The sequence below is a fragment of the Hippopotamus amphibius genome, chromosome 17, assembly GCF_030028045.1.
Source record: "Hippopotamus amphibius kiboko isolate mHipAmp2 chromosome 17, mHipAmp2.hap2, whole genome shotgun sequence".
NCBI lineage: Eukaryota > Metazoa > Chordata > Mammalia > Artiodactyla > Hippopotamidae > Hippopotamus > Hippopotamus amphibius.
Genome location: NC_080202.1, coordinates 10,746,518 through 10,771,887, shown reverse-complemented (window position 1 = coordinate 10,771,887; position 25,370 = coordinate 10,746,518). Strand labels below are relative to the sequence as shown.

Below are 25,370 nucleotides of genomic sequence, written 5' to 3'. Positions count from 1 at the left end.
TTATTGAGCTCTCGGCATTCAGGAAGCAAGATAGCATAAGGTTCTCACACTCCCAGTTCTGTCCCACAATCAAGGTTTTCTTTGAAGTAACCAAATTTCTTTGTGTATATCTTTTTGCACAGAGGGCCTCACATGATTAGGGGCAGTGGTCTTTTGCAAGAACAGCAGAACCATCAGTGCGTGCGCTTGCACAGATCCTTGCTGTGGTGAGAGGGCAGCTGCTATTGGCCAGGTCTCTGTTTGCCTCCTGGGTCCCGATCTGAGCTGGGCGTGGGAAGCAAAGCAGCCCTGGGGGCAGGAGACCTCCTTCAGAAGGGGTGAGGGTCTGTGCCCCACCTCTGTTGGCCCCTCTGCGACTGTGCCTGTCTTAGGTTGTTCCTTCCCTGAGGAATCTTACCCGTCTCTGGCTGACCAGCCATCCTCTGGGGCCAAGCAGGGTGATGTGAGGTGTGCAAGTGAGGGAGGGGAAGCACCCCCAGAGAGGGTCAGTTCTCTGTCTCCTCGGTAGCCTATGCCCACATGGCCTCCATGCCCAGCACCTTCCCCTGGCGGCTGTGTGCGCATGCAAGCAGTTTTCTGACTGGCACTGACCCGGTTTTCCTAAGCCCGCACCCTTAGCTCCTCCGCTGCTCAAGCAGGACATCCTGCACCCAGTTGCTCGGCCCACACACTTTAGTTACTTTTAGCCATATTTTCTGTAACATTTTCAAGGCTTCAGAAAGACTTCTGAATGTTTTCCCACAGATAAGATTGATGGTTAACTACTAATTGGACTGTTGACCTTGGACTAGAACAAAGGTGAGGAGCCTCAAATACTTGTGCTCATTTGGGAAAGCTGATGTTTATTTGCAGATACCACAAACCAGGTGCCATGTTAAGTGCTTAGTTGCCTGCTCATTTTATCCTCAGAACGATCAATGTTCATAAAGGAGGAAACTGAGGTTGAGACAGGTTAACCTGCCTGTGGTTACACAACCAGTAAGTGATAATCAGTGAGACCGACTCATAGGCTGGAGACCTTCCCACCACTAGGTTATGTGGTCTCTGACCCCCCTGCAACCTGCCTCATCCCAAGTAGTGAGGCACATTCAGAGAGCTGTAACAAAACTGCCAGCCTTAAGCAGAGGCTGGATTAGGTGTGCTGTGCTTTACTTCAGTGGCTAGGTTAAGTTCTACATCCTAAAGCCAAAGAAGGTTTTAGGAATAACAGTTCTTTGTAAATTCATGGAATTTAAGGTAAAAGATCCTAACTCCATTAGAGATTTGGAGTTAGTCTACTGCACTATTAGGGGCTTTTAGGTATTTCTGTCGTCTCCAATAATACCTTCCTCTGTGCTATCACTGCCGCTCCTGAAGACTTATTTTACCTGTGGTAGCTTAAAAATAAGCATATATTAAAGAGACTCAGGGTTCATGAGCATTTTAATAGCACTCAATTATTTAGACATACACCAGTTTTTTACATCATCATTTATTTACTTATCGTTAACATGAATTCAAAGCAAGTATGCAGTTTCTTTTATACAGGAGCAAATGAGGAAATTAAACACACAATTGCCATCATCAGATCTTAATCTTCAGAGAACAACATCTCCACGAGGTTGGCCTGAAGACACTCAGATTCTACCAGTTTTTGAGGCTGTAAGAGAAGAACAGTCATATTTTAACTCACAGCTAGAAAAATGTTATTAGGAGGGGAATGAGTTGTTCTGCCTTGAATGACACAAGTCTTGGAACAGAGAAATTATGCTATTCAGAAACTATCAACCAGCTGTAACAAGTTTTATGAAATAGTTAAGATATAAACCTTAAGGTGAATCATTAAAATACTTGGCTCTGTGGACTAAAACAGGAGACAGCAAGCCCAGTGTCACCCCTTACCCTTAACTTTAGAATCCCAGAGCCATGACTAAACTAGAGGAGGTGCCCTTTCTTTTCATCCAGAATTATGGATTAAGTCAAAAACAACTATTGATGCCACTGTTTTAAGGAATTACATGTTAACCAACTTTCTTCAGCAGTGCTTACAGAATTTTAAAATAAGAGTGCCTTTTAAAAGGCATGAGAGGGACTTCCCTGGAGGTGCAGTGGTTGAGACTCCATGCTGCCAATGCAGGGGGCATGCATTCCATCACTGGTCAGGGAACTAAGATCCCACATGCTGCGTGCGGTGGCCAAAAGATTTATTTAAAAAAAAAAAGGCAGAAAAAACCCTAATCTTTGCATTATTAATAATTTACTGGGATTGGCAGCCAAAGGGATGAACGGCCAGGTTGTGTGTTTTGAATGCATTCTGAAGAGCAATGTGATGTTTGGGATGAAATGTCAAGATCTTTTCAAATTTGAATCCAGAACAAGTTAAAAGAGTTTTGACAGGGTGAACCTGTATCTCCAACACAAAGAAAGATACTCACTGTTCCATATTTAAGTAGTGTAGGCACTGCACTTAATTTCAGTTTTTTCCTGAAGTCATTATTTGGATCTTTCCAGCTATTTCAAAAAGAGAAAGAGATCATGAAAAACATTTACTTGGTTTCTTACAGTCTGCTTGATATTTGATATATCCCACTTCTAGGCTTTTAGTGATCATTGTTTTTGTTGTTAACATTTTAAAAATCTTGACGTCTCTGACATATTCTCCTGTGCAGAGTTTTCATTTAAGTGAATATATACTAAGATGTAAAATAACTGTAAAGACAGTTAAGTTCTGAACTAACCTCAGGCCAAATTATTGAATTACCCTTACCTAACAGAAATGACTGAACATTCGAATTTTTAATTTCTATTTAAAATCTTCTAATTGCTTGACTTATCTGACTGTACTTTAGAACTCACAACTTGAATCACAAGTCCCTTCCCGCCTAAGTTTGCAAGAGTCTAGTGCGTGTCTGGGAAATAGAGTACACGTTGCCACTTACTAAGGTTTTTCTCCTACTTGGCAGTAGACGAACACACATCCTTCACCAACATGCTTCAGCCCCTCTCGTACGACTGGTTCAGCTTTTTAAAAAGTTGATAAAAATAATTACACACCAAGTCTACAATCAGGCACTGCTAAACAGCGTCCCTCACCCCTCCCCACAGTCTTGATAAGTTCTCAGACTTTATCCTGCAGTTAACTGAGGGGGTTAACAGAAATCAGGTGGTTTTTTTTTCTTTTCTGACTTGAGAGCCACTTGAAGGGTAAGGCCGACTCTCAGTCCTGATTTGTCCCCAGGCCACAGCGCCCAAAACAGTGAAAGACAAATATTTGCTGACTTGTCGAAAGGAGACCAACTCACGTCTCCTGTAAGACACTAATCATACTGGGGAAGTGAAAAGTCCCAAAGGACTAAATTCCAAGATTACCTGGGTCGAATGGTAGACGAGTACTCTTGGCGGGGCGACAAGGACTTAACAGGAGAAGAGTCGGGAACAGGGTAGGAAAAGGCCAGATGAAGGCTCAGATCGCCCTGCGGGACTCCGGGAGCAAGACCCTCCGCCTCCTCTCCACCCGGTCCCCGGGCCACAGGCTCGGCCTTCCTGCCACTTCCTCTGGGCCACTGCCCCCGAATCCCGGCCTCACCCTGCACGCAGTCGGGGCACCAGCTTTTCCCTTCGGCATCCTTAGAACCAGAAAAGTAGGCGAAAATGGTCTTGCCCCTGTGCTGCTCCACCGCCTGCGTGAACTCCTCGTAGCCGGACACGCTCACCTCCTGGCAGCAGGCCATCGGGAGAGCCTGCCTCGGAACGCTGGCAGTGCCTCGGGTTCCGCGGGCCCGGGAGGACGCTCCACGCGGGGCGGGGAGGGGCGAAGCCGTTATCAGGTGGGCGGGAGCGGGGCGGGGCCTGGGGGAGCCCGCCCGGCTGAGGTGCTACGGGAGCCTCCGACGGCCATAACTCCTCTGCACCGTCTTTCTGTTCTTGCTTCTCAGGCCTTTCGGGGCTGGGTGCGCCCCGAAAGCCAGGCTTCTGCCCCAAACTGGCCTCGGCCTGCACCCCATGTGCAGTGGCTGCAAAACCTGCCGCCGCGCAGTCCCCGGACCCTTAGGTGTCTGCGGAGCCTTAACGGCTCCCAAGCCGCCCGGCGCCTGTTGCCATGGCGACTGGTCGAGCGGCCGGAAGCGAGGCCTAGTTACCGCCCCCCGCCCCCCGCTTCCCGATAGCCGCGTCGCGCCCCAGGCCAGGTGGGCTCGGGCCGCAGCTGGGGGGATTCTGGGAAGCTGCGTTAGGAGTCGCGGATCTGAGAGGGAGGAGACTTTGAGCTGGGGCCGGTCCTGCTGCTCGTTGACCCTAGCTACCGTTTCTCCTGCCGAGGCTTTCGTGGGGCCCCGGAGCGGGGGGCGGGCGTCCGGGACTGGGCGGGGGTGGAGGGCTGGGAGCGCGGACGGCTCGGAGGGCGGGAGCTGAGCGTGTGAGTGCGTGTGTGGAGCCGCCCCGGGAGCCGGTGCTGAGACGGAGAGTGCCCCGGGGCTGCGCTGGGAAGGCGGGCGTCGTCCCAGAGCGATGAGCGGGGCGGCTGGCCCGGGGGCCTCGCCGGGGCTGCGCGGGGGCGAGCCAGCGGCGGCGAAGCCGGGCCGCTGCGTGGGGCCCAGCCGGTCCGGGCGCGCAGTCCGGCGGCCGTGGGGGAAGAGATGGGGTGCAGGGACGTCCCGAGGCCGCGGAGCGAGGCGCCGGGCGAGGTCCTTGGTGCGGGAGGCGCGCTGTGTGAGTGCGGACAGGCTGCAGGCCTGTCGGCGGCCGTGGGGGAGAAGACACGCAGCGGGGACAGCCCAGGCCGCCGGGGCGAACGAGGCTGCGGCGACCCCTGGCACCGCAGGCTCGATGGAGGCTGCAAGGGACCTTGGGACTGTGTGGGTGAACGGGGCTGTGGGGGAACCCCAGGTGGTGGGGCCTGTCGGCTCTGTGTGGGTGACTGGCAGTGGCGGGGAGGAGGAGACGGTTTACAGGAGCCCCCGGGGCTGTGAGAGAAAAGGTCGTCCGGGATCTCTGGGGCATGAGAGCATTCTGGAACTGTGGTTGAAGGTGCAGGCTATGAGAGCAGCTTCAGGATGTGGGGAAGGAAGCAGGGTCGAGCTCCATCCTGTGTCTGCAGGAGAAGGGCCGGTTGAAGGGGGGGTTCCTGGCCGGGCTTCGTGGGTAGAGACCAGCCGTGGTGGTCTCACTGGACCGTGGGTGAAAGGACAGGCCAGGGCAGTTCCCCGGGCCGCAGCAGTAGCTGTAGCTCCAGGCCCAGGGGCAGGCTGTGAGAGGGCCTCAGGCTTGTGTGCGCAGGGCCAGGCTGTGAGGATGCCACCTGTGGCTGTGCCTCGGCCTCTGGAGGCAAGTTCTGGGATTGCCCCATACCTGCCGGGGAGAGGACAAACCCTGGGAGTGCCTGGGCCCATGGAAGGGATAGGCTATGGTGTTGCCCCGGGCTCTTGGGGAAAAGGACTGACTCTGGGGGTGCCTGGGGCCGTGGGGTGGTCTGAGGCTGTGGAGGTACCCAGAGCTGTGGAGGGAGAGCTAGGGTGTCAGGGGGCTCCATGTCTGTGGGGGAGAGAGCAGGCAGTGCAGGTGCCTGTCTGTGGGGATACCCCAGGCTTATGGAGAATGGGGCAGCCTGCCGCGGTGCTCAGAGCTGCGCGGGAGGAAGCTTGCTCTGTGGGTGTCCCAGCTGTATGGCGGAGGAGACAAGCTATGGAGGAGACAGGCCCCGGGGGTCTCCCTGGCCTTTGGGGCCCTGGACAACCCGTAGAGGTGCCTTGTGCAATTGAAGAGGGAGTGAGATGTGGGGGTGACCCAGAATTCCAGGAAAGGGGACAGGCTGTGTGGGTAGAGACAGGTTCTAGAGGCGACTCAGAGTCACGGGAAGCTGCACGGACTGCAGAAGTGTCTGGTCATGATGAGCAGGGGGCAGGTCCTGGGGGTGCTCCAGGCCTGTGGGGTATAGGACAGGCTATGGGAGTGCCTCGGGCTCTGGGGACAGAGACAGGCTGTGGGAGTGTCTCGGGTCTGTGGGAGACAGAACAGCCTGTGGAGGCGTCCCAGTCTGTGGTGGTACCGGGAGCCATGGGAGAACAGACCAGCTGCGGTGATGTCCCAGGCTTGTGGGCTAGGCAGCAGGCTCTGGGGGTGTCTCCAGCTGACGCGGTGCCGGAGATTGTTGGGGAGGAGACATGCGGTGGGAATGTCTTAAATCTGTGGGAAAGGAGGCGGGCTGTGGGGGAGCAAGAGGCTCTGGGGCATGCAGCTTTAGGGGGACCTGAGTCTGTGGATCAGGAGACTGGCTGTGGGGATGCTTCATGTCTGTGTGCAAGGAGACAGGCTGTGGGGTTGTCTGAGGCAGTGGGGGTGCCGGAGGCAGCAGGTATGTCCAAGCACAGGAGTGCCCCAGCAGGGGTGCCCGTAGCTGTGTGTGCACCTGAGTCTGGAAGCGTACCTGCCAGGGTGCCTGCCGCTGTGTGGGTGTCTGGCTCTGTGTGTCAGGAAAGCAGCTCCAGGGATGACTTGAACCTGTGGGGAGGGGTTCTTACTGCCAGGATACCCGTGGCTCCCCAGGAGCTGTGGTCTGTGGGAGAGGATGCTGGTTGTGAGGCTTTCCCAGGATCATGGGGAAGGAGACAGAGTGCCAGGGTTCCTGTGGCTGCTGAGGTGCCCACGGCTTCTAGGGCACCTGGTCCCCTGGAGGTGGAGACTGGTTCTGGGAGTTTGTCATGCTTGCCAGGGAGGAGACAGACTGCAGGAGTACCTCTGACTGCAGGGGTACCCACGGCCGCTGGGGTGCCCGTGGCTCTCCGGCCTCCTCAGCCTGTGCAGGAGGAGGCTGGTTCTGGAGGTGTCTCGAGCTTGTGGCGGGAGAGAGAGACAGTGTGGGCACCCACAGATGCCAAGGATCCCACCAGGATGGGGATGGCCACCACTGTCATGGTGCCTGGGCCCATGGGGGAGAAGATGGGCCCTGGGGGCATCTCACGCTTGGCAGGAGGGAGACAGGCTGCAGGAGCACCCATGGCTATGGGGGTGCCTGGGCCTGTGGGGGAGGAGATGCTCTCTGGGAGTCTCTTGGGCTTATCAGGAAGCAGACAGACTGCTGAGATGCCAGCGGCTGGCAGCGTTTCCATGGCTGTGGGGGTGCCTACAGCTGCTGGGGCCCTGGGGCCACTGGTGGGTGATGCTGGCTCTGAGGATGGCTCAGGTGTATGGGGAAGGAGACAGGCAACTGAGGTGCCCACTGCTGCTAGGGCTTCAGGACCTGTGGACAGGGAGACTGGCTCTGAAGGTCTCGCAGGCCTGTGGAGAAGGAGACCCGATAGAGCCGTCCCTGAGGCTGTGAGGGTACCTCTGTCTTTGGGGGTGCTTGCAGCTGTAGGAGTTCCCATGGCAGGGCGCGAGCCTGCTGCAGTGTGGGTGACTGGGTCTGCAGGAGAAGAACCCAGTGTGGCTATCTCCAGCCTCACGGTGGGGAGGAGACAGTCCACAGAGGGCCCCGGGGCTCCAGTGGGGGAGATGGGAGGTAGAAGTGTCCTGGGGCTGGCAGGGAGGAGCCAGGCAGTGGGGGTGTCTTACACCTGTGGGCATGGGACCAGGTTATGGAGCTACTCTAGGTCTGCGGAGGAAGAACCGGACTATGAGAACGTGGCAAGAGTGTCCAGGACAGGCACGGCTGTGGGGGTGGATGAAGCTGAGGAAGTGCCCCCTGCTTCAAGGGAGGAGACAGGCATTGGCCGCTTCAGAGATCATGCACAGCAGGGTGGGAGGAGACAGGCTGGAGGAGGGTCTAGAATCAGAGCGAGGGGGAACAGTTCGGGGGAAAATGATGAGGGGGAGGACAGATTGAGGGGGGTATTCCAGCAGCATATGTAGGGAGCAAGTTGGGGCACCCTGGGGCTCTTTGGGAGGGAACAAGTTGGGGGGAGATTTATCCTGGGTTTTGAATGAAGGAACAGGCTGTTGGGATGTCTCAGGTTGGGGGAGAGAGACTTTGTGGAGATGCCTCACTGTATATGGGGTAACACATGGAGAGGTTTCCTGGTGCAGTGGGAAAGGGACAGGTTGCAAGGAGAGGGGTGTCCCAGGACTTTGTATAGGGGAGCAGTTCGTGGTGGGTGTCCCTGGACTTCGTGTGTGTATGTGTTTGTGTGTGTGTGTAGCACCACTCGAGGTATCCTGAAACTGTGGGGATCATCTAGCTTTTTCCTATTGGAGAACGGACTGTTAGGCCTTTGGTATCCAGGGGGAAGGTACTGACTCCTTCATTCTGCGGCTCCAGCCCCTGGACTGTGGTGATGTCAAGCCAGTTGGGATTGCCTCCCTTGGGTGCCGTCTCCCATCTTTGCTTTCGATCATGTCTCTACGCCTTAGAAATAAGGAATCTTTATATTCCTACAGATGTATCAGTGTTTGAGCAAATCCAGTGTACAGTCCTTGGGTTTATTCCAAAACTTAAATTAGGGATCTTTAAAAAAACCCTGCATTTCCCAGTTGAGTTCCTAGTGGATTCGTTGAGAGGACAGGCTCCCCCATACATTTAGCACTGGTCAGTTTATGGAAAACCTGCCGAGTTCGACAAATGTTGAGTTAAATTGTCCGCTATGCTCAAAGCACTGTGCTGTGGGACGTCTCAGAGAAGAGCAAGACCAGGCCCTTACCTCCAGGAAGCTTGTCTAGCTGGGAAGATGAGACAGATACCCGTGAAATAGGTAAATAACAACATGAGCCAGTGTGTGAGTACAGGGGCAGTAGGGTCTTTAGGCAGATATTCAGAACAGGGAGAGGCACGGATGTATGTAGTTTACAGAGCACTCTCATATCTGTTGGACACTGTATGTGAATATAGGGTGGGGGGAGTTGAGGGGAACTTGAAGATGTACAGAGGTCATTCAGCTAGGTAATGGCAGTTCCTGGCATCAGTCTTGGTATTCTGATGTCACAGCTTTACTTAGAGTCATTCAGAGCATGTCCTTTTGAGCTACCCAGAAGAGTGAAGCATACTGCTTTTTGATTGGTAGGTAGGGTTTATTAATGTAGCCTGTGTATCTATAACCGCCCCCCCCCCGCTGGACAGTGCTCTTTTTTTTTGGAATAATGTCTTATTGGTGACCCTTGAGATGGGAAATGTGGAATGAAAAGGGCTCTGGAGATAGTCATTAAGCTAGTGTGCCCCCTGTTCTCTTGGAAGGTAGAATTTTAAAAGTGCAGCTGCTTTAGTAAATGGGGGAAACTATCGTATACCTGCCCTTAAGCATCCGCTCTGTAGTGTGAGCTGGCTGGGGACTATTACTAGAATAGTGTTATATGAGCATGGCGTTGAGTTTTACTTATTCTTTCCCTTTGTTTGAATACAGTTGGTCTGAAAGTACTTTCTTTTATTGTAGGCGATGATTTTACGAGATTGGCTGATGACTAAGCTTTCACTATTGTTCTCCACTCTCTGACATGATGGGACCAGGCAGACCAGCTTCAACCTGTGTTCACCTAGCATCTAGTGTCCAACTGGATGGGAGGAGTGACCCCAGGAAGCTTCAGACCCAGGTAGCTTCATTTTATTTTTCTTTTCAGGGTTTTGTTATGAAACATTTCAGACAAAGAAAAGGACAATGAACACATTTTAAATCACTTGTAGATTTAACCACTATCACACCTAAGAAAATGGACAAAAAACAATTCCCTAATGTTGTCTAATAACCAGTCTTTATTCAACTTTACCCAGTTGTCCCCAAAATGTCTTTTCCCTAGCATTGTATTTATGCAAAATTTTCAAACATACAGCAAACAGAATTTTACAGTGAACCTGTAGATTCCATTACTCTTTCACGTATTTGTTCCATTGCATATCTATCCTTCAGTCCATTCTTCTGGAATCTCTTCATCAATCCATTATACTTTTGGACTCAGATCAAAATAGATTGCAGGCATGAGCACCTTAGGGTACTTGAACATGCATATCATACACTAGAATTCATTCTTTGTTTTCTGTTTTTTCTTTTGATGTACATTTTACATCAACAAATACATTGAAATGTATACATCTTGTCATATTTGCTGAGTTTTGACAAGTGTATACACATGTATAACTCATACCTCTATTGAGATACAGATCATTTCCATTAACCCAAAAAGTTCTCTTGTGCCCCTTCCTCATCAGTCTCACCCAGATCCTCCATAGGCAACCGCTATTCTGATTTTTTTCATCATAGATTAGTTTTGTGTGTTCTAGAACTTCATTTAAACAGAATCATATACTATGTAGTCTTGTGTGAGGCTTTCTTCACTGGATATAATGTTTCTGAGATTTGGTGTGATGTTTCTGAGATTCATCCACCTTGTTGCATCTATCAGTAGTTTGCTAATTTTTAATACTGAGTATTGTTCCACAGTAAATGTGTACCACTGTTTACTCATTCTCCAGTTGATGGACACCTGGGCTGTTTGGGTCATTATGAATGAAGCTGCTATGAACATTCTTGTACAAATCTTTTTGTAAACATGTTTTCATTTCTCTTGGGTAAATACCTGGGAGTAAAATGGCTGGGTCATAGGGTAGGTGTATGTTTAGTTTTTTAACAAACCAACAGACCTTTTTCCAAAGTGGTTGTGCTATTTTATATTCCTACCAGTGATGAATGAGGACTCCAGTTGCTTCACATCTTTGCCAGCATCTGGTGGTGGTTTTTAATTAGAACCATTCCGGTGGATGTGTAGTAATATCTCAAAAAAAACTTTTTTTTAAATCTTGACATAATTTCAGACTGACAGAAAAGTAGCAAGAATAGTACACAGAATTCCTGGATACTCTTCTCCCAGATTCCCCAAAGGTTAGCATTTTATTACATTTTCCCTCCCCTTCTCTCTCCCTCCTTCCTTTTTTTTCTTCTCTCTCTGTCAAGCTACACACACACACACACACACACACACACACACACACACACACACACACACACACACACAATATTATTTTCTAGACTGGTTATGAGTAGGTTACAGACATGATACCCTTTTGCCCCCAAGTACTTGTGCTTGTGTAATCATGGTACAATGATCAAAATCAGGAAATTAACATTAAAATTATGCTATCTTGCAATCTACAGACCTCACTGAGATTTTGTTAGTTGTTCCGATAATGTCCTTTATAGTGAAAGAAAATCCAAGATCACGAGTTCTGTTAGTTGTCACATTTCTTTAGTTTCCTTTAATTTGAATGATTTCTGAGTCTTTATATATTGTAACATTGACAGTTTTGAAAAATACAGGCCTGTTATTTGAGAATTTCTTCTCAGTTTGGGTTTGTCTGAAATTTTCTTGTAATTACATTCAGGTTATATACTTGTGGTGGGAAAACCACTGAGGTGATGCTCAGTTCTTCTCAGTGCATCGTGTCAGGAGGTACATGCTGTCGATTTAGTCCCATTACTGACAGTGTTAACTTTATTTGAGTAAGGTGGTATCTGCCGAGTTTTCCGTTATAAAGTTGCTCTTTTGCCTTTTGTAATTGGAAGTATCTGTCTTTGAGGCTATTTTAATATTCTTTTGCTCCCCAAACTTCATTTGCGAGATTAGCATTCATTGATGATTTTTGCCTGATTCAGTTTTTTATGATGATGGTTGGCAAGTGGTGACTTATTTATTTATTTATATCAGAGCAGACTTGGAGTCTTAATTCAATATGATATTCAAATGGTCTCTGATTTGGCCAGTGAATGAGAGTCACTTCAAGCTGATTCATGTTTCAATCCATCTTTGACCACTTTTTGGTATAAAAAGATATTCCAGGCTCAGCATATTTTTTTCACCTGTCCCATCCCTAGAATCAGCCATTTATCAAAGGGGACTTTATCCCCTTGATGGAGCATGGATTTTAGAAATCAGTATCCAGGTACTAGATATGCTCATTGGTTCTCGGATGTCAGTATTTCTCTCGTATGCCGTCTCCGAGGACATAACTGGGAAATAGATGTATATATGTGTGTGCCTGTAGACACATTGTTATGTATATCTGCACTTCCTCTTTCCTTCTCCCCTCCTCTCTCTTACTCCCCTTTTTCCTCCCTTTTCGTGTATCTGTTTGTCTATCTGCCCGTCTGTCTATATTAAAACCCACAGGTATCTCCAGTCCAGTCCAACACTTCCCATTTGTAACTCCTGTATTCAATAGTGTGAAACCAGTCTCCAGTTATCCACAGTATTATACTCATTTGCTCAATCCTAGAATGTCCAAAACTGTTAGACTTGCAATCCATGCCTCCGCAAGAAAAGAACCCTACAAATAAGAGTTCAGTATTTGTTTAGAGAACTTTTCGTCTTTAGCCTGAGGGCATACAGTCCAAATGCTGTGTCCAGAGTTAAGTGGGTTGATTTTTTTTTTTTTAAGCCTCACTTTTTAGTGTGGTTATGTTAGTCATTTGAACTTCAGTTTGTTTCGTTGGTTTCTGTTAAGATTCATTTTTAGGGTTTTCCTTCATCCGTATGAAATTTTTATCTCCCTCCCTTTCTCCCTCCCTCCTTCTCTTCCTTCCTGTTTCTCTAGTATATGTGAAACATGAACATGGTTCCAAACGAACCTGTCCAAAAAAGGACATTCAGTGAAGTATCACCCCCTCAGCCCATTCCCTCTAACCCTTCCACCGAAATCCTACCCACACCCTGCAGATACCTAATCTTATTATTCTCTGATTTTTCTTCCCTGTGCTTCTTCTTGTACAAATGATCAGATGTGTGTGTGCTTCCTCATGAAGTATTTCTCTCCTTTTTTGAAGGGTGGTGTATTATAGATACTCTGTTTGCACTTTGCTTTTTTCACTGAACAGCATGTCTGAGAAATCCCTTCACGTGAGTTCATACAGATCTTCCTCATTCTTCTTTACACCTTCGTGGTCCTCCTCTGTGTGGATTCAGGAGAGTCTGAGACATGCTCCTACACGGGCATTTAGGTCACTTCTGTTACTTTGCAGTTACAGACAGTACAGCAGGGACTACCCTGTGTATATGTATTGTTGGGGGTGTATCTTCAGGAGAAATTCCTGGAAGTGAGCCTGCTGGGGCAAAAGGCAAATGCATGTGTGGTTTTGTTCGCTGTTGCCAGTGTCCGGTGTCTGAGGGTCGTGCTCTCACCAGCACCCTGTGAGGAGGCCTTGCCAAAAGCATGTGTTGTTATATCTCTTAATTTTTGCTGATGTGTTGCTGTCTCAGTGTATTTTTAATTTGTATTTTTATGAGCTTGACCAACTTTTCATATATTTAAAGGCCATGTTTCTATCTTTTTTTGTTGTTAATTGTCTGTTCATGTGTTTTTATGATTTTCTACTAAATTTTGATCTTTTTTCACCTTGATTTTTAAGATTTCTTTATATACAGGGAGCCCTTTGTATTTGAAAATATTTTTCTTACAGTTTTTCAGTTCTTTGACTTTGTTTATGGTGTTTTTTAACCATAAAAAACAGAAATTGTTTTTAAAATTTTAATTTTAATGTAGTAAAATTTATCACTATTTTCTTTTATTGCATACAGATTTTGAGTCAGTTAGAAAGCCTTTCTCTACACCCAGGTTAAAGAGGAATTCATTCATTCATTTTTTTTTTCTAGTACTTACATCAAATCCCCTAGGTATTTTAGGTTATTTTTACTTTGGGGGAAGATTTCTCCAATAAGGCTGTAAGTTCCAAGTACTGTTCCTCATTCTGTGCACCTTTTAGATGGTAACTATTTTTTTTCTGTCTCATCACTACTTTTTTTTCCCTAAAATACTTAAGTTTTATCACACTGGGTTTATTTTAAACTGACTTCATACACATGATCGTATAAACACACTGTATTGTGTGCGCTGTGAGAGTTGGGGAGGCCGGCTTTAAGAACAAGGCAGCTGAGCCCAGGCTTCAGTGAACTTGGAGGCACAAAGTCTCCTAGGGCTGTTTACCTGCCATGGACAGGTCCAGAGCCACAGAATTATTTGTTCCCTTTGACATAGTAATCCCAGAACAGACAGTTTACCCTAAGGAAGTAATTTAAAAAGAGAAGAAAGCTAAATGCTTGGGAATATTAATTGAAGTAATATTTCTATCCGTGGAACACCTGAAGCAATCTAAATGTTTAATAATAAGGTTAGAGTTAGGTTAAGTATGAAAAGGCCATTCATTGAATTTTGGAAAATGCAGTGGTGAAAGATAATGAAAACTGTGGGAAGATGAAAACATGCCTGTGTTTGTTAAGTGAAAACCAAAACTTGTGTCTGTCATGATTATAACTATCAAAAACTTAAACCTGCATAAGAAGGTGTGAGTGGACTGTTTAGAGCAAGATGCACTTAGGTGTAGGATAAAAGATGTGGTCCAACCAGCAGGTGAAAACTCTCAGGAGGAAGTACTGTCAACAGCTAAGGTTCTGTGTGGTGTGTCTGTGGAGCAGTTTTCAGGAACACTCATAATGAATCTTATTGATCCCTTACTGGAACCTGACATTTTGACACAGAGCAGAAGTCCATCGCTGGGGAGTTGAGGAACTTACAGGGTTGACTCTGTGAGGAGGATCCCAGTATGCTACTAGTAACCAGAAGGAGAATACTGGGGACTGGGTGAGTGTAGGATAGAACCAGGGGTGTGTGATTAATTCAGGGGTGAGAGTGGCTGATTCTGTAAGTACAACAGGAAAATACCTCTTAGCACTAATAATCGTGTGGGTGAAATGTTAGAAACTTGATCATAGACATATACCGACTATGCAATGTTATTTTCTAATGTGTGCTTACTTTTATTTATCTTTGAAGAACCAGCTGCAGTTTAATAGGAGTGTGCCTACGCATTCAAGCAACTTGGCAATCCGATACTCTTGCCCACATGCAATTAGGATTGAAAAACTGAAGCACTCATACAATGAGTCCTACTGTTGTAGAGATCTGGGTCTTAGAGACGGTCCTGACCTAGGCAGTTCTGTTTCATTTTCGGTCATCTCAGAAGAGAGACTTAGCTATGCTGTCCACCTGGCCAAAAGAGATGTAAAGCGAAGACAACTTGAAGAACATATAAAAGAACATCATCTCAGGAGTCAGCCCCAAATCTTTCAGAAATGTGGACACTCTAAGCATAAAATATCTGACCATAGGGTGGAAAGGAAGGAATCAAAGAGTCGGGAAGTCTGTCATGGCAGCCACCAGCCGTCCAAAGTAGAGATTTCCAGCTCGGGTGCCAGGGTATACCTGTACCCATCTCATCCAGGGCAGTCGGATCTCGCTATGCCAAATTCGCCACCCACTCGCGACCCAGGACTTCAGCCACACACCAGGATAGGTGACCACAAAAGCCTGTGTGACCACAAAAGCCTGCTGGAAGTTCAACGACTCCAGAAAGAACTGAGCAATTGTATCCATAAAATTGAAGAATTAACTAAAAAGGGTGAGAAAAATTGGACTCTTGACTTCAGAAAGATGCTATGAGAGGGTATAGTCCAAATATATTCCTCAGGAACCCCGTCCCCTATCACATTCCGTTCTCTCCTTCTGTCACTAGAGTGAGCCACTCATGACAAGACAGGTGGACCTTGAGTGTGACCAGTGTCTTTTTTTCTGAAGAGGTTGCCCTGCCCTAGCCCCTCTTCCCAGCAGAGGCACCTGAAGCAGCCCCTTTTCCTTAGGCTGCACTTGGTAAGTCGACTGACTGAGGGCCCTGCCTGGTAATTGCGCTACCTGCTGTCTGAACCTTAGGTCTTCCAGCATCTGAGTGCGAATTATCCTGTAATGTTTTGCTTCTGTATCCAGAGGTCCTTCTGGAAAAGTTGTTTTTAATTTGTTTAGAAAAGAGCATAATACATGTATATTATAGCTAAAACCAGTTCTAGCAGGCAGTGTTTGGATGAGTACAGCAGTGACGGGGAGTTCTGGATATGTGTATAAAATACCTGACTGCAGGGTAGAAAGGAAGGCGTATAATCCTCATATACTGTCCTCTACACTTTTTTAGTGTTCTGTATGCCCTTGCATTTCCTGGGGGAGTAGAAGATTGATTGCACATGGAAAACTTGGGGTTACCATAGCTAACAAGTAGGGGAATCAAGCCTAGCTTTCCAACCGCAAAGAATGGGCAGTTAGCATCAAAAGGAGCTACGGTGCTAGGATAACACATAGACTATTAGGGTCTCTTGCATTATAAAGTCAAGTAATGTCCGCATAGGGGCACATATGCACGTTACATAAGGAATTTAAGGTGCCTTACAAAAACATTGAATAAAATAGAACAAAAATATGTAAATGAGGCACAGGAAAAAATAAGATTTATTAGGAATGGGTTACAGATTTGTTTCTGAGCTTCCTCACAGTCAGCTAAAGAGGAAAATGTGATCCATTACAGAATTTACAAAGCAAAAAACAGCTGTATAAGGAAAAAATTATACTGTGTATTGAGGCCAGAAAGAAATTCCTCTGGTGGGTGCTCCTAAAGAGCATGTTGTGTGATATGAACAGTTCTAAAACATTCCTGCGTCACGACAACAGAAGTGCCGTGGCTGCTTTCTCCTAACGTCACTCAGTGGCGGTCTGCGGCGTGACCCCACACCGTAGCTTGGTAGAAACCATGCCACCAGGGAGCAAAGCCACGAGGCCCGCTGCTCTGGTGATAGGCCACGCGTAGGGGACCTTTAGAGCAGAGCTGCTCAGGCAGTCTTCCAGAAACAGTTTCTCTGAATGAATCTTTTGAAAATTTGGAGCAGCAGTGTGTACGAGGGTGTGCTTCATGACAAATAAATGAAGACTGGACACGCAAATGATTTTAGCCCTTCCTATCTTAGTATGTTGGAGAAAGGATTTCTCTTCTGGGTTCAATACAAGAGAGTGTAAAAGAATTGTTGCTAAACATAAAAATAGGTCAATAAATGGTTTTTTTAAAAAATAGAAAGCACAGGACTTCCTTGGAGGTCCAGTGGTTAAGAGTCCGTGCTTCCATTGCAGGGGGCATGGGTTTGATCTCTAGTCGGGGAACTAAGGTCCCACGTGCCGCTTGGCGCAGCCAAGAAGTTTAATTAAAAAAAAAAGGAAAGCATTATAGATTTGGGTTCAATATAAAGAATTTTAAAATAGTAAGAGATGCGTAATAGTGGAATAGGCTGTCCAGTGGGATTTGCTCCCAGGAATTCCTGCCTGGAGGGGCGCTTGGTCTAGTTAACGTCTTCATGTCTTTTCCATCTCTGAGTCAGGACACAGGCCCACTGGCTGGTTCCTAGTTTCTTGGCTGATGAGAACTGAAATTTTTGGTTACAACAGCCTATTTTTTTTCTTAATAGAACTGAGATCTTCAGCCTTTCTCTTTGACTAATTGAAGTTTTTATATGTATGGTTTATAATCCACTTTTGGGGGAAAACTATTTTCAGATCAAATGGAAGAAGCTTTGGATCCAGATGAAGAGCGGAGGATCCGTGTCAGGAGGCAGGAGCAGGCCATCCGTTCTGCCCGGATGCTCTACGTCCTCCAGCAGCAGGTGCGGGGGCGCAGGGACCTGCAGCCTTCTCAGGGAATTCCTGTTTTCCTTTTGTCTCAGGAATATCAGCACCAGAGTATCCTACATGGATTCTGATGTGTTTGTGAAGCTAAATTTCCTGAACATGTGGACAAATAATTCTTCTTTTTGTCCTCTGCCTTTATGTGTGTTTGTGTATTATGTGTATTGCCAAACTCTTTAAATACTGTTTGTGTGTTTTTACTTTTGGAGGTCATAGACTCTTGAGAAGTCTACTAAAAGCTATGTATCCTTTCCCCAGAAAAGAAATGCTTTTAACAGCCCATATTTTTGCAGACAAATTTTAAGTGGATCAGTTACCCTGAAACCCTTGGTCCCCAGTAATGTACCTTATAGTCTTAGAGGAAAGGGACCTTGTTAGTTTCCCATCTGTCTCATGTTTATTGTGAATTAGAAGCTTAGTAGATAGTAAATACTTTGATTGTCTTTACTAAATAGCAAACAGTGAAGAATGTGTTGTCTTTCAGGACATATTTAGTGGCTGATAAGCAGGCATTTACATTTTTTACATTGTGGATAGAATTTTTAAATGTTTGTTTTCACTTTAATGCCTTACTCATTAGTAAGCCTGGAACTCATTTCTGGCTACTTAGCTCACGTGTTACCCTTATTGCTTGAACCCAGAACTGGACTTTTTCATTTAAAAGATAATGCCTGAGTTAGATTCTGTTCTGTATTCTTGTTGGGTTCTATTTTGGTTCTTACTATGCACTGCTGCTGTAGAGATTGTTCTGAAACACACATCTTACTCTGTCCGAGCTGTGCTTGAAAGGTCTGATTGGCTCACTGTAACTTACAGGGTGAGAGCCGAATTTTCTAGCACAACACTGAAGACTTCCTGATCTGGCCCTCCTACCTTTCCAGAGTCATCTCCACCTTCGCTCTTTCATGTTAAATTGCTCTTACATTGGGGACCAAGCGATGGAAGGTGAACCCTGTGCTCTAGAGTCACCATCTTGAACTGGAAACCAGTAGCTATTTGGGGGTGCATGAATGAAGAGCCTTGTTTCATTTTCAAGCGACTTGAATAAATAATGGTTATATTTAGACAAGATGTATCCTTTTCTACAAAAAAGATTTGTGGAAAGGTATGAAGTTTTCATTTTTTCCCTCTTTACAAAATAGGTTAAAGAAATCCAGGAAGAATTGGATAAATTGAGTCCACATAAAATTAAACACACAAAGAAGGTATGATGCAATTTAATTATGATTAGTGCTTATTACTTATAAAGTACATTTCCAGTGTTTTGTTAGTATTACGTGTGGGTTCTCTGCACTAATATCATTTTCAGTGCTTGTAGAGACCTGTTAGGGAGTGAGTACCTTCCATGTTTTGAATTTGGGGTCACTTTCCAAGAAACAGGTTCTGAAAATAAATTTTTGTTGTTGCTGCTGGTATAAGAAACTGAGCATAAGAGGGAAAAGATTTTGTCATTAGAAAACCTTTAAGCTTTACAATTCTCTTTACTGTGAAAAAGTTTACATAATAGAAGTCGTTCTTACACAGAAAGAAGATTGACTGTAAATGTTCATAAGGGTTGGGTTAATGCTTAGCAGTTCTGAGCATTGAAATAACTCTTGCATCTCATTTTTTGCCAGTCATGGGCAGTGTCCAGGCTGGCAGCTGCCCATCGAGGAGCCATTCGGGCCTTACAGATGTTTGTTACTCAGTTTACTGACCGGGGGGAGCACCCAGTTCCCACTCGGTGCAAGGAACTGGGCAGTCTCATCCGCCAGCTTTCACTCTGTTCTGCCAAGCTGGAGGCCGATTCTTCTGTCCCTGACGTGGTGATAGATATCCTGCAACAAATTGAGGTATGAAATTGACTCCGATTTTTGTTTAAAGGGCATTGTTTCTAAGCAGGAAAGTGATGTTTACCATTGCCTGATTTCACTGCGATTCGTGGAGAATATAAGACAAAGCTGGTACCTGGTAAATTCAGCCTTTTGGGGGCAGAAGAAGCACTTCATTTAAATTTTGTTTTTACCGTCTAGTCTATATTGTATTTCACTCCTTTGAGAATTGGTGCCTTGAGTCTAGAACATGTAACTCTCTTAACCAGATCTGTTAAAGAGAATGTTCCATTCTGTGACCATGCCATTTAATAAATGTATTAGCATATAAAAGAAAAACAATAAAGCACTGTTTAGATTAGATGAGTGCTTAGATTAGAATATCAGTGTGCAATCTAGATAGATTTTTGAAAAAACAAACAAAAATATATGGAAGCAGAGCCTAAAGTCTGGCGCTATGGCCAGAGACGTCTGTAAATCACAACTGGTGTGTACTAGTCAGGAATGGGTAGTGTTCTTAGTTTTTATTGGTGACAAAGATAGCAAAAATATTGTATCCTTAAATCTTTATAGTTCTCTGAAGTTTGCAGAGTGCTGCCATTTCATCCTTACTGCATCGCTGTGATTTGCAGTAGGTTTTATTATTACTATTCTACAGACTGAGAAAAGAAGGGTCAGAGACATGACACAATTACTTCTCTTGAAGGCTGGAAATCAAATGCCTATCTTCTGACTCCCATGCCACTGTAATTTCCACTACACCACATGTTTTCATCCACAAATGAAAGGACGGCCTTTATATTAGTGTGGCACAGTAAGCTGTTAGCTGTAGAGGAAGGGTGCTGTAGTGGGAAGAATTCTAGACTAAGTGACAGACCAGTTCTACCATTAACTAGTCCTTGGTGATCTTTAAGGCCCCTTCTACCTTTACAGTTTCATTGTCCAGCAAATATGTTTGTGGTTTACATTGGTTACATTTGTGTATGCAGAGCTTACTATCAGGAATGTTATTGTAAAATGGAGACCTTTAGGTAGCATATCAAGTTGAGTGGTACTTCTTAAACTTATCCATAAGAAATATTTATTAGCCCATGGTACTTTTTAAACTTATCCATAAGAAATATTTATTAGCCAGATGATTTCATTTAGAGGACATATCTTAATAATCCTAGAAAGGATCTCAAGAGATATAGTCCCTTTCCCAAATTTTGAGCATGAGTACCTTAACATAATGTTTCTTAAATATAATGTTTATTTCTTCTACATTTGAAAATATTCAGTAGCACAAGAAATTTATTCTCTCTTGTTGATGTGTACTACACTATCCCACAACTTATTATTTTCTTATTGCCTTACTGTCATCTGAACTAAATGTCCCTGGCTGTGTTCAGTTGTCCTTAACATGTACTGACTGGAGGGAGACTGGGCCCTTGCTGCCTGGTGATGAGTGAGTGGGTGCTTGTTAGAGGACATGCCTGTCTTAGAAGGGGGGAGAAGATCGCCCCTGTTGTGGTAGATGAGTGACCAGAGCCCCTGGACATGCTAAGTTTCCTTTAGTTTATGAAGATGTACATTAAATAATCCACTGAAAGGATTATTTAAGTTTATGAGGTCTTCATTGAGAATTAAAATGCTTATAGAGCATATAGGATTATATTCTGAAGACTGGTTAGTTTTTAAAATAGGAGTCCTTAATTTTAGAATTTGGATGCCTTTAAGAATAGTCATATTTATTTTTTTTGCTCTTGGTTTTAGTGAGCAAAACATGTAAAAGAACATGCAGAATTCCTTTTATTAACTGGATTCCTAAATAACCAAGTTTTAAAATTAAGTGACGTTTCATTAACAATTAGAGATAGCTGTTTAATAACGTGTTTCTCTGGAGTCCCCATTTTTAGTTTTGTGATTGAAAATTCAGACTTTTGTGAAATAAACTAAGAGAATGATTAACTGTTTCATGGCAGGCTTTGGAATCCCTCCTGGAAAAGAAACTGTCACCAAAAAAGGCAAAGAAATGTTTTAGTGAAATTCAGAGCAGATTTCCTGTTGGTAGCCAAAGGGCCTTAGAGAGATGGCGAAATACATCACCAAAGAGTGAGAGGAGGCCCTTTGTAGCAAAGGAGATATTTCCACAGGAAACAGGAGGACCTTCAGTGGCAAAGAAGCTTCTTGCTGGTACGTGTCCTACAGTGTTTATTACAAGATACTTTGTTCTTTGAAATTGTCTGGACCATAACAGTTGCCACACTGAGCGAAGAGTCAGGATTTGAAGCCTAGTCCACAATAGGTGCAGTTGAACTAGGCTAAGTAAATAGCAACCAGGATGCTTCCTTAAGCTGGAGGCTGGAATATCTTTCCTTAGAGGAGGGTGGAGAAAGTAAAATTCACTTTTCTTGCATCATAGTGTTTGGGCTAACCAAAGTAAATCCCTGCAGAGCTGGAAGTTAGAACCCTACCTTTTTTTTAAAAAACTTTGTTTATTTACATTTTAATGATAGATATATACATATACACACAAACACACATTTGGTTGATATATATGACTTTCTTTTACATAGGTAATAAATTCTTGTTATTCCAATAAGTGGAACTGCAAGTTTACATAATGTACGCATTTAAACATACTGCCAACTTGCCCTTGAAAATGGGCATACAATTATGTTTCAGTTAGCAGTATGTATTTCTCCATGTCCTTGCCAAATACTTTATATAATGAAATTTAAAAAAATTCCAGCCTTGTGGTGGAAAATGATACCTTATTGTTTTATATTGTGTTTCCCTGATTCCTAGTGAGGAAGATTTTTCTTTCATGTGTTCCTTAGCCTTGTTTATTTCCTCCTCTGTGATTTATCTGTTCACATCCTTTGCCATCTGCCTTTTGGGTTCTGTCTTTTGCTTATGGGTGTATAGAAGTTTTTTATATATTTTGGATCTTAATCCTCTTTCTGGTTTACGTATATTACAAATATTTTCTCTTAGACACTTACTTTTGAATTTTGTTTATGATATCTTTTCTGACACAGAAAATTTTATTTTTATTATTTATTTTGTTTACTTATTTTTTGGCTGTTTGGTGAGGCTTGTGGGATCTTAGTTCTCTGACCAGGGATTGAACCCAGACCCTGGCAGTGAAAGCAGCAAGTCCTAACCACCGGACTGCCAGGGAATTCCCAGAAAATTTTAATTTTGTAGGCAAAGTCATCATTCTTCCCTACATATTTTAATATTTTATGAGGCAGTTCTTTCCCCTTCATTGTTCTTCTTCTTCAAAATTTTGCTGATGGTCATTGCTTATCTTCAGAGGAATTTAGAATGAGCTTGTCAAGTTCCATGAGAAATACTGCTGGGAGTTCACTTGATATTTACACTGAGTCATAAAACAATTAAAGGAGGAACAACATCTTTACAGTTGAAATCATCCTGTCAGTTAATTCCTGCCCCTTTTCCATCCCTTCAGTTGAAATTTATAACTTTCTGCATATGATAATTTCTGACATAGGAATATACAGGAATTCCTAAATTTCTTATTAGGTGTATTTCCAGTCTTTATATTTTATAGTTTTATTGCTATTGTGAATGGGATCTTTTTTTAAAATTACATCTTGAAATTGGTTATTGCTGCTTACATGAGAGCTGTTGGATTTGTACATTGCTCTTAGATCTGGCACCTTGCTGGAATCTTTAATTTGTTATGGTACTGTATTCATTGGTTCTAAGGTATACATTTAAACATTTCTGAAATTGGGACACATTCTTAAATTGATGATATCTTACAATTACTTGATGATATTTTAAAATTTCCTATCTGTACATAAAATAATGATATGTCTTATACTTGATATTTCAGATTTGATGAAATATGAGATTTTGTTAATTTTTATCTATTTTTCCAGATAGATGAGCCCACTAACAAATAAGTTCTGCCTCTCCCTTTGCAATTTTTATACCTTTTTTTTTCTCTTTCAGCTTTATTGAATGGATTTTAATTCAGGATAATATTGAATAATAGCTGTAATGGTGGACATCAACTCCCCCTGCATGCTCCCTCCTCCGTCCCAGTTTAAAGGGAATGCTTTTTTATTTGTGATGCTGACTGTTGATTTTTGGCAAATATGCATATGAAGTTAAGGAAATTTTCTTCTGTTCCTGTTTTGCTAAGAGATTTTCTTTTCCTCTTTTTTTTTTTCTTCTTAAACTGGCATATATACATTGATAGTATTTTAAGATAATTTTAAGATTTTAATATTGAATATTTTAGTATGCCTTTTATATCAAAGTGTGGATGAATCCAGTAAACTAGTTTTCCTTTTTTTAACTGAAGTGGAATGTACAGATAGAAAAGTGCACAATATAAATTTACAGCTTAATTATCAGAAAACAAACATTTGTGTATGACCACCACCCAAGTCAGGAAAATGGAGCATTGCAAGCACTAAGAAATCCCCCTACACTCTCCTTTTCCAACCTCCTTCCCCTCTGTTAACTATCACTGTGATTTTTAATGCTGTACTTTGGTTTTGCCTGATGGGAAACTTTATAAAAAATAGAATGACACAATAGGTATTTTCTTGTGACTGGCTTCCTCCACTTAACACTTTGTAAGATTCATCTCTTCTGTTTATGTAGCTGTGATTTGTTTATGTTCATTGCTGTATTCTGTTGTATAATTATATGGCCATTTATTTATCTGTTCCGTTGTTTTAATCATTGGGTTTTTTCCAGTTTGGGGTGATTATAAAGGGAACTGCTGTGATTGTTTTTATATATGTCTCTTGGTGCATGTGTGCATGTGTTTCTGTTGGGTTTATTCCCAGAAGTATAATTGTTAGGTCATCAGGGTATGTATTTGTTCAACTGTAATAAAGATTTTTTTCCAAAGTAGTTTTATCCTTTTATATTCCAACCAACCATGCGAACAGTTGCTACACATCCTGGCCAACACTTGTTATTAGTTTTTAAAATTTTAGCCACCTGGTTGGTGTGTAAGGCTGTCGTGGTTTTCGTTACAGTTTTGGGATGTTTAATGGTGAGTACTCCTTCATATATTTATTGGCCATTTACGTGTCTTCTTTTGTGAAGTGCCAGTTCAGGTCTCTTGCCCGGTCCTCCCTCTCTCTCTCTCTCATTTTCTATTCCTTTTTCCCTTTCTCTTTTATTTTTATTGATTTGTAGGAGTTCTTTGTAGGAGTATTCTGCATATGGACCCTTTTTCAGTTACCTGTGTTGTAAATATCCTCTTAGAAATAAAATGTGGCTCGCTTTTAAATGTTTCCGTGGTGTCTTTTGATGGACAGAATTCTTCATTTCACTGTATTCCAGTGTAGCAATGTAGCAAAACCTGTATAGGTTTTGTTTGTTTTTTGGTTTTTGTTTTTTTGTTGTTGTTTTGGTTTGTTTGGATCCTTATGCCAAAGTTAAGAAAATATTTTCCTGTGTGATTTCCTAGAAAAATTTCATTTTCTTCCAGGTGGATATCTAATGGAGCCAGCACTCTTTGTTGAAAATATTATTCTTACCCACAGTGGCATACAGTGTCACTTTTGTCATAAGTTAAATGTCCACATATGTGTGGGCCACTTTCTGGGTCCTCTCTTCTCTTCTACTGATGTAATTGTTAGTTCTTATGCTAGTGTACACTATCTTAGTTAATTATTCTAAGTCTTGATATCTAGTGGAACAGCTTTTGTCACCTCTTCTTCCAGAATGTCTTGGCTAATCTTGACTCTTGGTATTTCCATAGAAATTTTAGGATCAGAATTTGTTGATTTTCACCCCCTCCCCCTCTAACAACAAACAACCTGTTGGAATTTTGGTGAGGAATTGGTGTCTTTATTTTTTTGTTTTGTTTTGTTTTTTAAGAACTTTTATTGAGATATAATTGACATACAATAAACTGCATATATTTAAAGTGTACAATTTGATATTTTTTTTCTTATTAGTAATATATATACGGCAATCCCAACCTCCCAATTCATCCCACCCCAAGAAATTTGTATCTTTACAATCTTATATTTCCCAATCCACAAGTAGGGTATATATCCCTCCATTCATTTAGGTTGTCTTTAAATACTCTCAGTAACTTGTGTGTGTGTGTCTGTGTGTGTGTGTGTGTGTGTGTGTGT

The 25,370-nt window shown here is 43.8% G+C and overlaps 3 protein-coding genes across 6 annotated transcripts in view; 2 read left to right on the top strand and 1 right to left on the bottom strand.

Moving 5' to 3' along the window:
* Positions 1 to 1,410: 1,410 nt before the first annotated feature.
* Positions 1,411 to 3,795, bottom strand: TXNDC17 (thioredoxin domain containing 17). Its single transcript, XM_057716646.1, has 4 exons — positions 3,566 to 3,795; positions 2,919 to 3,000; positions 2,415 to 2,490; positions 1,411 to 1,639 (listed from the first exon to the last, which is right to left on the bottom strand). The coding sequence occupies exons 1-4, from the start codon at positions 3,708 to 3,710 to the stop codon at positions 1,571 to 1,573; spliced, it is 372 nt and encodes a 123-aa protein (XP_057572629.1). The 5' UTR covers positions 3,711 to 3,795; the 3' UTR covers positions 1,411 to 1,570.
* Positions 3,796 to 4,149: 354 nt separating this feature from the next.
* KIAA0753 (KIAA0753 ortholog) overlaps positions 4,150 to 25,370 on the top strand; it is a 54,426-nt gene continuing 33,205 nt past the window's right edge. The window contains exons 1-7 of one of the 4 annotated variants that reach the window (XM_057715793.1): positions 4,150 to 4,166; positions 9,336 to 9,492; positions 14,717 to 15,341; positions 17,309 to 17,415; positions 18,580 to 18,642; positions 19,054 to 19,269; positions 21,213 to 21,423. In XM_057715793.1, the coding sequence (XP_057571776.1) occupies positions 9,397 to 9,492; positions 14,717 to 15,341; positions 17,309 to 17,415; positions 18,580 to 18,642; positions 19,054 to 19,269; positions 21,213 to 21,423 (1,318 nt within the window). In that variant the 5' untranslated portion in view covers positions 4,150 to 4,166; positions 9,336 to 9,396. Of the gene's footprint in view, positions 4,167 to 8,563; positions 8,661 to 9,335; positions 9,493 to 14,716; positions 15,342 to 15,455; positions 15,590 to 17,308; positions 17,416 to 18,579; positions 18,643 to 19,053; positions 19,270 to 21,212; positions 21,424 to 25,370 lie in introns of those variants that run through there. The other 3 variants (XM_057715792.1, XM_057715795.1, XM_057715794.1) reach the window with 3 other exon arrangements.
* On the top strand, positions 4,203 to 7,843 carry LOC130840357 (collagen alpha-2(I) chain). The gene has a single exon (XM_057715791.1). It carries the CDS (start codon positions 4,486 to 4,488, stop codon positions 7,822 to 7,824), a length of 3,339 nt encoding a protein of 1,112 aa, XP_057571774.1. The 5' UTR covers positions 4,203 to 4,485; the 3' UTR covers positions 7,825 to 7,843.

What these genes read in the sequence shown, in the direction of transcription:
- TXNDC17 (XM_057716646.1), bottom strand. Translation starts at nt 3,710, where the DNA reads ATGGCCTGCTGCCAGGAGGTGAGCGTGTCCGGCTACGAGGAGTTCACG. An exon ending in GTGCCCCGACTGCGTGCAGG is followed by an intron (nt 3,001 to 3,565) that starts GTGAGGCCGGGA and finishes CTTTTTAAAAAG; the next exon opens with CTGAACCAGTCGTACGAGAG. An exon ending in CACTACTTAAATATGGAACA is followed by an intron (nt 1,640 to 2,414) that starts GTGAGTATCTTT and finishes CTTCTCTTACAG; the next exon opens with CCTCAAAAACTGGTAGAATC.
- LOC130840357 (XM_057715791.1), top strand. Translation starts at nt 4,486, where the DNA reads ATGAGCGGGGCGGCTGGCCCGGGGGCCTCGCCGGGGCTGCGCGGGGGC.